At 34.1% G+C, this 16,599-nt stretch overlaps 2 protein-coding genes across 3 annotated transcripts in view; both read right to left on the reverse strand.

Moving 5' to 3' along the window:
- LOC121738666 (L-lactate dehydrogenase) overlaps positions 1–16,385 on the reverse strand; it is a 46,289-nt gene extending 29,904 nt beyond the window's left edge. Inside the window, exons 1-3 of one of the 2 annotated variants that reach the window (XM_042130874.1) lie at positions 16,345–16,385; positions 13,005–13,071; positions 11,082–11,135 (exon numbers count right to left, since the gene is read on the reverse strand). In XM_042130874.1, coding sequence (XP_041986808.1) covers positions 11,082–11,135; positions 13,005–13,011 — 61 coding nt within the window. In that variant the 5' untranslated portion in view covers positions 13,012–13,071; positions 16,345–16,385. The remainder of the gene's footprint in view (positions 1–11,081; positions 11,136–13,004; positions 13,072–16,344) is intronic. The other variant, XM_042130876.1, reaches the window with a different exon arrangement.
- LOC121738663 (zinc finger BED domain-containing protein 4-like) lies at positions 19–7,989 on the reverse strand. Its single transcript, XM_042130870.1, has 2 exons — positions 7,860–7,989; positions 19–2,259 (listed from the first exon to the last, which is right to left on the reverse strand). Exons 1-2 carry the CDS (start codon positions 7,953–7,955, stop codon positions 442–444), a joined length of 1,914 nt encoding a protein of 637 aa, XP_041986804.1. The 5' UTR covers positions 7,956–7,989; the 3' UTR covers positions 19–441.
- Positions 16,386–16,599: the final 214 nt, after the last annotated feature.

Here is a 16,599-nt window from a genome sequence, read left to right on the forward strand (position 1 = left end):
ATTATATATTCGTATTTAATTAAAAAAAAATCGCCTATCCAAAATCGTCATCACCAAGAGTACCAATTGTGCATAAAATGTGCTCATTCAGTTTATTAGCAATTGATCGCTATTTTTGATTTGTAATAACCCTGTACAATCAACGGCATATCAGATTAAACACTTTAGAATTTGCACCGCTTTTATACCATCCTATTAAATTTAGTATTACTCGATAAAAAATTAAGAAAATATGAATCAACTTCATTATGACACAACAAAATTATAGTACCTAACGACCAATGATTTATCTATCAGATCCTAAGATTTGTTTTATAATTTTCACACTAACTCCTTTGCTACTGATTCTTAGTTTTATTAAATTTTAAAACTGGGAATGAAAATATTTTATGCAGCCCGTTTTAACCGTACCGTAGGCATATAGAACGACTTGATGAATAATTACTCAAGTAAATCTTTGTTTGATTTTATTAAAATTATATTTTTTAATGTTTCATCCAGTAATCTGTTCCTGGATGGGGTCAAAATGAATTTAAGTACAGAAAAAAGTCTTTCCACTGTTACCTGTGTAATCGGAGCAGCCAATGCTATAAGTGCTAACTTTGCAAGCCTGTGTGATTTTAAAGACCAATACTCAATGGAGCTTTCCGTAACAGCAAGTCGTGGTGCAGCTAAATATTCAGAAAGATAATAATCTAGATCTAACGAAATGGTATCTAATGGTGCACGTACTCTTTGAGTAAGGCTTAAAATGTCTTCTAAACTTTGCAGATCACTTTGAAAACTGTCGCTTGATATATTACTCAAAGACGTAAGGTCACGTGAACAACCTGGAGATAGAAGCGAATTTGATGTGGCAGCTTGTTCTTCCTCCCGAGTTATTGCCTGTGCACGTTTTTCCACTTCAAGCATCTGTTGGTGAACACCTCTAATGTAGCATTTCGCAGTCTGTCTCTCGTCTTCAGATAAGATTAACTTTAATCGAGGATCCAGAAAAATTCCCAGTAAAAATGCTTTACCTTCTAATAAATTTTTTTCTCGCCTTGTCATAGATACCACTACATCTTGTGCCAAAGGTAAATTAATTTTTTCGGTTTTTGCCTTACAAATTGTCCAAATGGAGAAGAAATCGCCAACAGTTAGTTGTTCCGCTTGCAGTCTAACAGTAGCTTCTTTAGATGGTTCTAATGAAATGATTATATGGTTTATTTTGATCCACTCATTTTCCGAAATTATTTCGCAGATATCGTTGCAGCTGTCGCAAAATGTCTTGAGTTCTTTTAATCTTTCTAGCATATAGTACGTAGAGAACCACCTAGTGGTGCAGTCAAGAATAGGCTTTTTAAATTTTTCCAATTTTATTTTTAGTTTCATAAGTGGACGACGTAGAATTCTCACAACATTACGACACTTTTCAATTAAGGTCTCATAGTCATTTTTTAGCACATCTTTAATACACAACTGCAGAGTATGTGCTGCACACGCAATTTGTCGAATCTCGACCATTCTTTCTTGTTCGTTATCATTTAAAAATGTTGCATTGAAATGTTCTAGACTGTATGCGTAATCATCACTGTGATAAACTAGTTCGTCTTCATCTTCATCGCCATCATTTTCTGTACCAGTTTCGTTGTCATTATTTATCTCTTCATTTAAAAGTTTTGAAATTTTTAAGTAATTTGCACCATTATCAGTCGTTAACGAGTAAATATTATATAAATCAATTCGAAAATCAGCTAGTACTTCTAGGAGGGTACATTTCAAATTTTCTGAAGTTTGACTACAGAATATTTCTTTAATAGCCAAATTTCGTACCACAATTTTCGAATTTTTTATATACTGAATGTTTATACCAACAAATTGACGATCCATACACGTGGCTGAGTCCATCTTCACAGATATAAGAGTTTGAGCCACTTCAGTTACTATTTTTTCTTTTATTGTGTTGGCTTTTTCTGCAATTAATGTTTTAATTTTTTTGCAGTTCGCTTCCTCCACAAAATCAGCACATATCAAAGCTTTTATTTCTTTAAATGCGTTGTCTTCAAGCAATGAAAATGGTCGTCCATGTATTGCTATCAGTTTCACACAACACTGCAATAATCTTTCGCGCTTTTTTTCCTTTTCCTCGTCTTTTCTGTTTTTATTTGGTTTTAATTTATCCACTCTACTTGTATTTTCATTGATAGCCAATACCTCTTGATACTTCGTTTCATGTTTTAATCGCAGATGGTTTAATAAGTTGCTCGCGTGGTTACCCTGCAAATTACAAATAAGTATGGTAAATCACACGGTCAGTTATTTTGTTATTAAAGCAGAAAAACTCCTAATTCGACATGAAAAATATTTTTTTTATTGAATTATATTTACGGATAGGTAAGTTACTACATAAGATTATTATTTTTAAGTAAAAAAATGAAAACCGACATTCAAAATAAAAACAGCAGTATTATCGCTAAAAAGTGTAAAATAACTTTATATTCTCTAAAATCTAAATGCTTCCCCATTTCAAGTCGGCTCTTCTATTTCTTTACCCAATCCTAAATATTTAGAAGTCGGTACCAGCAGACGGGACCTCGAGTTCCAGGATATCTTTAGTATGCTATGTTAGGAATAACATTAATTGTTCTTTAAATTCTTGGTTTTGCTGCATATATAGGGGCTGGTACCGACTTGAAATGGGGAAGCATTTAGAGAATATAAAGTTATTTTACACTTTTTAGCGATAATACTGCTGTTTTTAACCGACTTCCAAAAAAAGGAGGCGGTTATACGTTCGGCTGTATATATATATTTTTTGTTCTTTTTTGTATGTTCAACGATAATTCCGCCGCCTGTGGACCGATTTTCAAAAAAATTTTTTTGTTGTAAAAGGTCTAATTCCAAGTTGGTCCCGTTTCAAAAAAAAGTGGTGACCAGATCATGGGATCCATGAGGAATCGAGGGAACTCCTCGAAATTTATATGGACACATATGGTGATTTTGACTTTTTATGAAGAAGTCTAAGCATATGCTACCAAAAATAAGATTTCGCTCCAAGGTATACCCTGGATCCAAAAGTACAGAACAGAACACCTGACTCCTTATAGATACATTTTTGGGGATTTCAGCATTATTTAAAGAACTGCAAGCATATGCCAATATGTCAATTAGAGTAATCATCATCATCACCACCATCTTCACACCATAAATCATCACATTATGATAATATAAAGGTACTTCTCGTAGTATTTTACACCGACACGGATATGTTTGAACATTACTCTGCCGTTTATGGACTTATCGTATCAAAGAACGTGTCCGTAAGATCCAAAACCGCGCTGTCTGTCGGAAGCGACCACCGCCCGCGCTGTCGTGTTGTCATTTGCGGCCGTGTCTGCCGGCATAACGGTGTGAATGAAATGTCGTCGGATGTATTATCTTCAAACCCAGGTAAGCAAGAGAGATTGTTTTATTATATTTTATTATGAAATATCTAAAATTCCGTAGAACAATGTCGGTTCCGCACATACATCGCTATGTATTATGCAGAACCGACATTGTTCTACGGCAATAAAATATGTTTAATTTAATTGGTAAAGTATTATTTCCATACTTTGCTTTTTTACCACATGTTTTTATATACTTAAATTATTAATTTCCTAATTTTGATTTTGTGATGTCGTTTTATTAAATGCTGCGTTGTTCTTCCAAAATGTATAAGTCGCTTGTAGACTAACGACATTGTACTCCGGAGTATGATTACAATTTTTATGCAGCATATTAAGAACCGACGATGTTCTTCGACATAATTCCACATACGACTTTGTTCGGCTACTTAAAATGCCAATAAAACATATTTTATTTAAAATTAGACTTATTCATGATTTGTTTTTATTATATTCATATTTTATCTTGAATATTTTCGTGATTTATAGGTGCTTGTGATGAAAAACCTGAGTCCCTATTGCCAACAGGAGCCGAAGAAATAATCAGGGAACTACACGATGTAGCGGAAGATGTTCTTAGTTCGCTATTAATTTTTCTTGAAGATGTTAATACCAGCTTTGAAGCCTCCCCATCTGTCATTGTAGAGGAATTTGAAGACGATAATATTATTGTTGGTACGCCCCAATCACCACTGAGAATTCCTACACCTATGCCTCCCCCTACTAATTATTATAGAAATTGTGATGATGTCTTTTGTGGTGCACATGACAGATGGGTAGAAGCATTACCATCTTCGCCAGATACTGTGAGTCAAGTAAGTTCACTATCTGAATCAGATAGCCGCCCTGTGTCTTGTGCAAGGATTTGTGGTCAGAAATGTTTGACTAATTTAGGAAAAAATATATGTATCAAAATGAGGTAAAATTGTCGATGAAAAGGTTGGGTAAAATGGGTTAGCCTTGCAATTGTCGATTTAAATGTTTTGTATTTATAGGTACCTTCTATTAACATTGCATACAAATTTTCTTTTGATCACGTCTCATTTTTTTATAAGAATTTGCCAAATTGTATGAAAAATTAAACTTTCAACACGGCTCCGCCAGCGTAACAAAGTGATTTCACTGGAACCACATTTTCCCGGAAAAAAGTAGCCTATCTCCTTTCCAGTAGTCTACTCTTTATTAAGTGTGACAAATAAAATAAAAATCGCTTCAGTTACTTGTGAGATGAGCACGTTCAAATATTTTATAATTTCCTTTTTTTCCATACTTTCTCTCTCTCTTTAATTTCTGATTCTTCATTTCTTTTGGCAGCAGCGTGATGTTTTATATAGCTTTATGCCTTCCTCGGTAAAAGGACTATCACATGTATAAATATTTTTTCAATTCGAACAAGTATTCTCTGAGATAAACGCATTCAAACAAATTTGCCATCAAAATAACGAAAAACTTTTACTTTTTTTTACCGGCTTTGGAAATTCTCTTTTTTAAACGCTAATAGTATTCATATTTTATCTTGAGTAAAAGCACGTCCAAATTAGAGTAACAAAACAAAATAAAAAGTACAAAACATCGAAAACGGTAACTGGTTTTTTTACGTATAAACTTAGTAAACTTAGTACTGGAAATAATAACTGGCGTGTACCTCGAAAACTAGACGTGATGGATACCACATAATAATTATGTTTGGGACATTTAATCTCTGACTCATCACCTATTTATTCCACCTAACAGTTAAGTGTGTACCAAAATCGTGTAACGCAGTGTTATTATTTTGAATTCGATTTTGATTGCCTGAGTATGTGATAAAATTTTAATTTTAGTATTATGTAATAACACAATTCTTACTATTTTTGTTATAGTTTTTAAAAAATATTCACTGATTTTGTAAGTGGCTAAGAGCTTTGCTAAAAGTTTGGAATTTGTTTTTTTTTTTTTGTTATATAAAGTAAATATTAATTTATTTTTATATTTTAATTTCGGAAGGCTCGAATTTTACCGATGCAGTTTTATTGTAATAGTTTTATGGCCTATTTTTGAGATTTATAATTATTTTTGTTAATTCTTATTATTCCTGTTTATGACTTTGATAAGACATATTAATTGTTATTGAGATACCATTGATTACAGCTGTGTACCTTGGATAAGACTGATCGATGCCATAATAATATTATCATTATCATTAAAATAACTGTTAAAATTTTCCGTTAATTTTGTAATAGGTTTTTGTCATTTTGGCAGACTTAATAAAAAAATAGCTTTTGATAATTATCACGTTCTTTTAATTTTTCATTAACTACATTTATGATACACATCACTTATAATCTTCTTATAATATACGACATTAGATTTATTTTAAATTCCGTAGAGTAATGTAGCATGTTCACATTCGTCTTAGTAGTTTCCGTAGAATAACGCCTCAAAGTCACATCAAACCAAACAACGCACGCAACGCAGCGCAATACAACGTCGCATGTTTACATAAAACAGCTTTTTTTAAGATTAATTAATAAAACATAAAATTTTAAATGCATATACAATGATTTTAATGCTACAAAAAGCTATTAAGTAATAAAAATTTATTTTAATTGATAAGTAAAAAGTTACATTAAAAATATGAATCGTAAACTTTAAACAGCTCTCCTGTAAAGTTGATATTTTGCAGATCCGACTTTGTTCGACGACAGTGTCGATATTTGAACATTTTGTTTATTTTAAACGTTCTTAAGATGTATTAATAATAATTTAACAAATATCACTAAAAAGGGTGAAATTATTATTTTTAAACAAAAAATTAAACCGACTTCTAAAGTTTACACAAAAAAGTATGAAATAAAACTAATTTTCTAAATAATTCCCCTTTTAAATTCGGATAAAATTTTAACTATTTCTCTACTCAATCTTTTTAATTTTGAAGTCGGTACCAGCAAATGTGAACGTGTGTTCTATAAAATATTGTAGGATATTGTTTGGGCTACCTAGGTAACAAAAACTTAATCGTTATCATTTACCTTAAATGGTCATTCAATATGAAAAATTATTTAATAAACCTTATAATTATTTTCAAAGACCTATTCAACGATACCCCACTTGATACATTTGTCATGTTTTTTTTCCAATAGGCGTCTGGCTGTCGCCATTTTGATTTTTAATGACTGTCGTGTTTAGTGGCACTTGTTAGACTAAGACAATCGATTGACGTACTCGTAAGAATCATTAGAATCGGTTTACTCGTTTGGATTCTAGAGCGCCACAAAGGTACAAACATACATACATAATAGGCTTTTAAACATATCACCCTCCTTTGCGTCGCACAGTCAGGTAATAAGTATAGGCGCCTAACCCTATAGGTATCGCCGAGTGACCGCCTTGAATCCGAGAACGTGAGTTGTTTTAAACTTTTTAGTTTTATAGTAAAAGATAGAGAAAATGCCTAATTTTTAATTGTAACTTAACTGTTACACTTAAAAAATTAGGCATTTTCTCTATCTAAAATTAGGGTGTACGAGAATTACTACACAAAATGTATTTTGCCACTTTGGTTCCGGTATGATATGGCGCGAACTACTCTATCCATATTTTAGTTGTTTATTTTATGTAATAATTGGTTTCAGATCTATATGTAGGTACCTTTTTATATATACTTTTAATATTAAGATCCGTATATTTATAAAATTCCTAAAAACATGGAAATTTATAAACTTTCGTAAGGCTTTTAAACAAGAGATAAGTTAGGTATTTAGAGTTATCGCAAATTGATAAATTTTCTGATTACTTTCTGGGAGGCCCCGGTGATTTATTTGTGAATGATTTACGAGTACTGAAATAAAGCTTTGTGCAAAACGGTCCACAATTCGCGGAGAAATCGGTGAACATACATAAAAAATAATAATATTGATTGAAAATGATGATAATAAAAAATATACAGTCGAACTTAGAATCTCCTCATTTTTAGAAGTCAGTAAAAAGAAAGCGATAAAGCATAAACTGCGCTAATTCATACATAATATTTAGTAAACCGCGTAAGTACCCGATCACAGGTACATATTGACCTTGACGGCGCTCGCTCGCTCGCCTGCAGTCAGCAGCGGTTACAAAGGATACCTACTCCTTTTTTAATCATTTATACATTAATAGGCATAGGTATAATGTATGTACCTCTGTAACGATTAGATCCGCGAATAAAGAAATCTTAGCTGGGAATGTAGGAATTGGGTTACATTTTTTAATCCGCGAATAGTGATAAACGCGAATGAAGGAAGTGCGAATAAGGAGCTTTCAATTTCACTGTATAATAACTTAAATAAGTAACTTAGTAATTCGTTTACAATAAAATAATCAAATAGGTACCTCTATAAATTATAAACATGTTATTCGTGTCCGTTATACATAAAATAATGAATTATGCTAAATAGGTAGGTTTGTACTTACCTTCATTTTATTGCCACATTCCTTGCATGCGCTGAATTTTGCACTTTTGTCAAAATCAAAATATCTGTGAACAGCATTAGATATCCTACGAGGCATCTTTATAAATTCACCTTAAATCACTATTTACCGTTCCGACTTCCGATCCGAATGACAATTACCGCAGCAATCTGTATGAAGTAAACAAATAATGCAAAACTTGTGGTGGCTGCAGTAGACGGTGACAATGACATATATCTATTTCTTTCTTTCATACTAGTCCGTATACTAGTCCGTGAAAGTGACAATTGCACGGCGCGTGCGGCGCGGCATGCTTTGTGTGTATGAGACGAAAGATCACGCACAGACATGCAGCGCTGCGCGCTGATTATGTTATATTTTGGACCTTATGCACAGATACCCTTATTTTTAGGATTAGGGTATACCGAAACGTTTCGATTAACCGAAATTTTTCTGTTGACCTGTATCGTTTCGGTTTAACCTAATCCTAAAAATAAAGGTATCTGTGGATTCTGTTAACCGAAATAATTGCTTAACAGATAGTTTCGGTTATCCGATATATGAATAGGTTAATAACAGATATATCGAAACTGTTAACCCTAACCGTCCGTTCCCTGGCTTAAACAGATTGGATTATTTTTATCTCTCAACCATTCCAGACTCCAGACGTTAATACTTATATTGAAGAGGTAGACAAGAAACGGGCAACGATTTCTCGTCTTGTTTTGAACCGACTTCCAAAAAAAAAGGATATACTGTGTTCATCTGTTTATAGTTTTTATTACGTTTTTTTTAATTGTAAGTGGCTCTCCATGTTAGGTCATGATGGATGCTATGATTGCATAGCTGGTTCAACTAGCTATTTGACCGAGCTTTGCTCGGTATTCGATAAAACACGAATAAAATGACATTTTCTAAAAATTATTCCTAGCTAAATCGATTTATCGCCCCCGAAACCCCCTATATACTAAATTTCATGAAAATCGTTGGAGACAATTCCAAGATTCCAAATATATAATATATACAAGAATTGCTCATTTAAAGATATAAGATTACTAGCTGTTGCCCGCGACTTCGTCCGCGTTAGTATAGTAGATCACGTCCCAAGTATTATTTATTGTACAAAAATATTCAATATACAGCATTGACTTTCCTACGATTTTATTATAAGTATATAGATGTTCCGCGCGGCTTCGCTTGCGTAATTTAGGAATTTCACGCGACCGTACATTTTTCCGCAAAAAAATTTCCTATGTCCCTTAACGTGGTCTATTCTTCATGTTTGCCAAATAACATAAAAATTGCTCCAGTAGTTCTTAAGAATCTTAAGATAATAAGCAATTTCATATAATTTCCCCCGTTTTTTCCACGTTTTCCTCTATTTCTTCGCTCCTATTAGGCGTGATAAAATATAGCCTATAGCTTTCCTCGATCAATGGGCTATCTAACACTGAAAGAATTTTTCAAATCGGACCAGTAGTTTCTGAGATTAGCGCGTTCAAATAAGCCCTTTCAAATAATTTTCCCCCGTTTTTTCCACATTTTCCTCTATTTCTTCGTTTCTATTAGTCTTAGCGTGATAAAATATAGCCTATAGCCTTCCTCGATAAATGGGCTATCTAACACTGAAAGAATTTTTCAAATCAGACCAGTAGTTCCTGAGATTAGCGCGTTCAAACAAACAAACTAACAAACTCTGCAGAATTATAATATTAGTATAGATAATTCATATTCGACAAAGATCATCGGCAATCATATTATTATGCCCCTTTTAATGTCTTGCATTGTATTGTATTGAACGCGAAGAGGCCGTTAAACATAATATTATTAGTTAAATAAGTTATACATTCATATACAAGTACATCGTACTAATATTTATTATTATAAATTTATATGAATGCGAAAGTGCATTATTTTGTCCGTTACCTTTTCACCGTTCACGACCAAACTGCTGAACCGATTTTATTGGACGTACGACGATACTTTGAGATTGAGTCCCGGGAATGGACAATTATGGGCATAGGATACATTTGAACAGGAGAGGAACAGAGCTGCAGGCGTCATCTAGTTATTTTATAAATCAGTGTATATCAAAGTGGGGTACGCGAATCCCTAGCGGCTCGCCATTCGACAGAGGGTTCGCGACAAGATTTAGGTAATGAACTTGATTACTAGCAGGCACGCGCGGCACCTTTTGGCACTTCAATTTTATTATTTTCTTAGGGGGGGAGGGGGGGGGGGGTTTCATTAGTTAGTTAGGGGTTCGCTGTCATCTGGAAATTTTAACAGGGGTTCGTGGAGCTGAAAGTTTGAGAAACCCTGCTATACATGAAAGAATCCACCGCAGTCCGCAGCTACTATCATCATAAACTACAATGAACAATCTTACACTTACGAATTAACCAAAGTCATGGTAACTTTATCACCATAATATTGTCCCCTAACCAGTAGCCACTGGTCATTACACGTAGGACTTAGGAGTGACAAACCATATTAAGTATATTATTATAAAATATGTGAAGGTGTGTCCGTACTCCGTCTGTCTTTCTATTACCTCTTCACGCTCAAACCACTGAACAGATTTAACTGGGTAGGTATGGAGAGATACTTTGAGTCTCGGATACCTAGAATACTTTTCATACCGGAAAAAAATTACGGTTCCCGCCTAAACTAATTTGATCGTTGCGGGCTGCATTTTATACTGAATTTTGTCCAGGAACTTTGACCCTAGAGAATTTAGTGTTTTAACTTTTAACCACATTAAAAATATTAAAAGCAGACTTCGAAATGTATGAAATCAAACTACGCTTAATATGTTCGAACAAATGACCACTTCCCCCCCCTGGATCATGTTGACGTCCCTACTAAGTATATTATCTAGTACTTTCATCTATAAAAATTAAAAATAATAAAACTAATTTTTGCCATTTGTTTGCAATACAATATTCTTACAACTAAAAATTATTAATTTTTTATTCTTTATAAACACCTAGCTTACAAAAAATCTGATTTGCCCTCCCCTGGCCCAGAATCTGCGTAATTTGCCCCCCCTGGCCTAGAACCTGAGTAATTTGCCCCCCCCCCCCCCCCTGGCCCAGAATCTGGGTACGCCCGCCCATGTACATAAATATTATAATAAAAAAACTTCGTGGTTTGAACATTTTCTACATCTCGTAATCTATAATCTATATCGACATTTTTGTCGTTGTTAGTTGTAGGAAGTACCTTTCGTTTTCATGGCAATACCATCGCAAGTGCAAACTTTTTCACATCCGTAGTCTGAAAACAGCAACAATTTTATTAAAAAAAAAAACTCTATTTTTAACCGACTTCCAAAAAGGAGGAGGTTATATTATGTTCGTCTGTATATTTTTTTTCTTAAAAATTGATTTTGACGATTAGAATCTAATTTTATTTTTATGCCCAGACTCGATTAAATAACTCTATATTACATCTAAGACCAAGAGGTCTTAGGGTTAGTGGTGGACTATCTTTTTTGATTTTTCTAATGGAGCCTTTATACGTCGGTCAATGATGGACAAATAAAAAATTAGAAAGTCTCGCGGTTTCTCAAGCGATAAATGTATTTACAATAATGAAAATAAAGTTATCATAATATGACAATGAAAATGCTCGCCGCTGCGCTGCCATTCTGGTGTGGGTCGGCCCTTAGACTTAGTTATTAGATTTTGACTTTTATTAAACTGCACTAAAGGGGTTAAAGAGTAGTAAAACCGGTTGTGTTGTATGACGGAATACTGTATGGAATTGACGAAATCTAACGCAACTTGCATGAAATGTATGAGTCACATTTACAGTGAAACACTTTGCACGCGACTTCGCGCACGTACTACATCGTCCTACTCTACGTACCCGCGCACATTATAGGCATACGAAAGCTAAAGGGGCAAGGGTTTACAGTTTTCCCCTCTACGTTTATGGGGGTGAAGATGTCTCCTTGCGATCGTGTCGAATCTGACGATAATATCTTTAATCATAGGGCATTCATCTATTAATTGCCATTAACGTCTCACGTAATTTGTAGAGGCTTCCAAATATTATATTTGCTAGAATCTAGCTTCTAGAGCAGCCTATCCCAAAGTGGGTGATAACGCCCTCTTGTGGGCGCTGAAGGTCTGAAGGGGGGTGTGGGACCCAGAAAAAAAATGGGGCGTTGTGGAAAAGCTTGGGGGGTGATTTATTTCATCAGGATGAATTTTAAATTGAAACAATGGGGGCGCTAAAATATTATTTTTTCTTAAAGTGGGCGATAGACAAAATAAGTTTGGGAACCTCTGTTCTAGAGTGTCAAATAACGTAGGGAGTCAACTTTCCTTATGTCTACATCGGAAAGGACGTAGGATAGTTTTCGTAGCGGAAAAACGTACGGTTCCCGAGCGATAAACGAATTAGAATGGTACTTATTTAAATCAATGGTGATCGAATAATTATAATTGTTTCAACAATTTCTTCATGCTACCAGTGAGTAGTGACAAAAACTCGATCTTGGCATTCGTGTCAATCGTGTGACGATTGGATGAACAATAATTAATAAAGATGACGTAATTTCGACATAGATTCATCCTTGACTGTAAAACAACAGGCCAGAAGGTGACTCGAGCATTGCCCTACGTTTCGATTCTAGGAGTATTTGATATTGTTTGTGCTGTACATTTATCTTTCTAACAGAAACCGCCCATTTTTCAGGAAACCATATGCATAGACATAGACTATGGCTGTGGGTAGACAAGAGAGTGTCATCAGTATATAATATTTTAGAAACACCATCTATAAAAGGTTTCTTGTTACGTATAAAATCATGTACTAAGTACTTATTAGATGTTACTTAGATTATAATATTCGATGCAATGATTATGTGATTATTCAATTATTTATATTAATTATTATTACTTACAATAGATTCTCTCCTATATTTTAATGGATTTTAAACAATTATTACACCACTTACTAGTTGCTGGGACAGTTTCACAATAATAACTGCAGACAGGGAAACCCGGTGCATCCTATCACGTTAGCCACAATGCTCATTGAAATGAACCCTATTCTATTGTGATAGGGCTTAAATTACTAATTGGTGTGCTGAGTGATTTCTTCTAACTTCTAAGGTTACCGAACTCGATATCTCACCTGCCATTTGTGGTGTTCTATGGGCACACTAGCTTCGAGAAGTTTGTTTTGACGGATACGTTCGAATCTGAAATGAAATTTACACAAAACTTGCACATAAAATCGATACTAATACTAGCTGTTGCCCGCGACTTCGTCCGCGTGGACTTCAGTTTATAGCGCGCGGTGTCAACAAAATTGGTGTCAAAAGCTTTTTAAAACCCTGGTACCCCTTAAATCAAAATACCCAAAACAGCCGTGTAGTGTGCACATAATATGTTTTTTTTTACTTAATTAAACTTTTTTATACCAAATTTTAAAGCTTATTTAGCGTTACACAACTTAGCTGCATAATGCATTACACAACCTTAACTTTGCCCAATGCCCATAAGCTATTTATTATTGGTAGACAGACTGTTTCTGATATCTATGTTGGTAGGTGAGTTATTTAATAACATGTGTAACAATCGAAAGAATCGCAAATATTAACTCAACATGGTACCACCTCTTATAGAAATACATAATATGAGCAAGCGATAGCGCGATCTAGGGGACTCTTGGCGCCATCTGTTCCAGTTTTTGGAACTAACTTAATTTGAACAAATTTACGCATAAACACCCCCTTACAACCCCTTTTTCCAGTTAAAAAGTAGCCAATGTCCTTTCTCAGGCTTTAGACTATCTGTGTACAAAATTTCATTACAATCGGTTCAGTAGTTTTGGCGTGAAAGCGAGACAGACAGACAGACAGACAGGTAGAGATACTTTCGCATTTATAATATTAGTATAGATATAGATTATAAAGCGGAAGAGTTTGTTAGTTAGTTTGTTTGTTTGTTTGAACGCGCTAATCTAAGGAACTACTGGTCCGATTTAAAAAATTCTTTCAGTGTTAGATAGCCCATTGGTCGAGGAAGGGTATAGGCTATATTTTATCACGATAAGACTAATAGGAGCGAAGAAATAGCGGAAAATGTGGAAAAAACGGGGGAAATTTATTTGAAATGGGCTTATTTGAACGCGCTAATCTTAGGAACTACTGGTCGGATTTTAGAAATTCTTTCAATGTTAGATAGCCCAGTTATTGAGGAAGGCTATAAGCTATATTGGATCACGCTAAGACTAATAGGAGCGAAGAAATAAAGGAAAATGTAGAAAAAACGGGGGAAATTATTTTAAAGGGCTTATATATTTTGAACGCGCTAAAATCAGGAACTACTGGTCCGATTTGGAAAATTCTTTCAGTTTTAGATAGCCCATTTATTGAGAAAGGCTGTAAGGCTTTACTTTATCACGGTAAATAATTTATAAAATAACTACCAGCCCAGGCGCGTCGGCAGGCCTATGTATCAATCATTAAGGGTGGCTTGCACCGATAAAGTTAATATACCTAGCGGAAATTCCGCTAGGTATATGGTTGCACCAGAGGCGTGATTAAAAATATTTATGAAGTAGGTACTTAGTTGTATTTTTATAGTAATAGGGATGATGACAAGGTCAAAGATTAGTGAATTTTGTTAATGAAATAAAGAAATCACGGTGAAAAATAAGTGTTCCCAAAATTACAGCTCGATAGCATTTTCATTTTTTGTTATGCGCCTTCAAAGTTGGATAATCAAGTCGATTTTTTTTTTCAATTAATTAAATTTCTTAATATTTGTATACCATTCGATAACTTAATGCAATTAAAAGCAACTTTTGTTTTGAAACCCCTTTCATAAACGCAATATTTAATATACCTATCGAACAAAGTTCTCTTCCGATGCGTACAAACTACGAAAGAGTGACGTCAGTCTTTCGTAGCACTTTGTATGGAGCTTTTCGGGCAGGTCTATTTTATGAGATGTTTGAATGTCATATCTTGGTGAGTTTTTAAGCTATCAGAGTCATTCTTTCAGCGATGTTTCTATTTTTTAAGGGTCTTTCAATTACCAATAAGAAAAAAAAATAGTCATCAAGCCTATTTGTTATATATATATTGTTATAAATTTCTGTAATATTGTATTCTGTAATCCTACTAATATTATAAAGGCGAAAGTTTGTTTGGATGTATGGATGTATAGATGTATGGATGTGTGGATGTGTGGATGTATGGATGTTTGTTACTCTTTCACGGAAAAACTACTGAACGGATTTTAATGAAACTTTACAATAATATAGCTTATACATCAGAATAACACATAGGCTACAATTTTAACCGACTTTCAAAATGGGGGAGGTGTTATGTTCGTTTTCTTATGTTCAACGATTACTCCGCCGTTTGTTAACCGATTTTCAAAATTTTTCTTTTGGTATGTGGGGTATCATCCCAATTTGGTATTATATTCACAAAAGTGGTGATCTGATGAAGGATCCATAAGTAATCGAGGGAACTCCTCAAAATTTATGGGGAAACATGTGGTGACTTCGGTTTCGTGAGAAGTATTCTAAGCATATGCTACAAACAAGTAAGATTTTGCACCGAGGTATATCTGGTATACCGTGGTTCGGAAGGTGCTGAGAGAAGTCCTGATTCTTTATAGATACAAGTTTGGGAGTTTCGGCGTTGTTTTAAGAACGGAAAGCATATTATGCTACTATGCAAATTACATTCATCATCATCATCATCACTACCATGATATTATACCATGCATCGTCCCATGATTATGAGCCTTTTCATAGTCTTTTAGATCGAGGCTCGAGTTTGTCAAGCGATAATTTAAAAAAATCTATACTTACTTAATATTATAAACCTGAAGAGTATGTTTGCTTGAATGCGCTAATCTCAGGAACTACTGGTCCGATTTGGAAAATTCTTTCAGTTTTAGATTTATCGAGTAAGGCTATAGGCTATATTATATTATATTATCACGCTAAGACTAATACGACCGAAGAAACTCAGGAAAATGTGGTAAAAACGGGGAAAATATTAGATAGGGTTTTTCTACGAACTACTGGAGCATTTTTTATAGCAATAGTTGGCACTTATATAGAGTAGACCACGTGAAAGGAGTATTAATAGCTATTTTTATTCGAAAATGTACGGTTTCTGTGAAATTCCTAATTTACGCGGGCGAAGCCGCGCGGGACATCTAGTATAGTATAAGTACTTAACTTTTTTGTGAATAAAATCAATAAATTGGTGTATTTAGATCAACATTTTAACTAGATCAAAATCGATAAAAACGAAGAACCATCCACGCAATATCCATACCACCCTTTTCTCAGGAATGAAAATAATATAGTCTCGGCCACAGTATAGCAATAGGGACTAATATTGCTATACTGTGGGGTCGGCTATTATTAGGTACTTTGAAAGTACCTAGTACAGTACTTAGCAATAATTTGTTAAAACATTTTAGGTTTTGAAGGTATGATTTACCTTCAAAACCTAAAATGTTCATTGATCCCGAAAATAATGTTATTATAAGTTATAACTTACGAAGATGATAATAATCGTACAAGTAGTTATTTTTTGACTGTAAATTTGCTTTTGAATTTGCTACTTCATGTACCTATACTTTCAACATCAAAAATAACGCCAATTTGAATTTGAAGGAAAAAATAAATAAAGCTAGACCACGAATATGGGACATGGGTCTATGGTATGGAGTATGGGTAATGGACTACGAATCAT

The sequence above is a fragment of the Aricia agestis genome, chromosome Z, assembly GCF_905147365.1.
Source record: "Aricia agestis chromosome Z, ilAriAges1.1, whole genome shotgun sequence".
NCBI classification, from domain to species: domain Eukaryota; kingdom Metazoa; phylum Arthropoda; class Insecta; order Lepidoptera; family Lycaenidae; genus Aricia; species Aricia agestis.

Coding starts and splice junctions, on each gene's coding strand:
- LOC121738663 (XM_042130870.1), bottom strand. CDS start 7,955: ATGCCTCGTAGGATATCTAATGCTGTTCACAGATATTTTGATTTTGAC. Junction 2,260..7,859: donor AATGTGGCAATAAAATGAAG/GTAAGTACAAAC, acceptor TGTAATTTGCAG/GGTAACCACGCGAGCAACTT.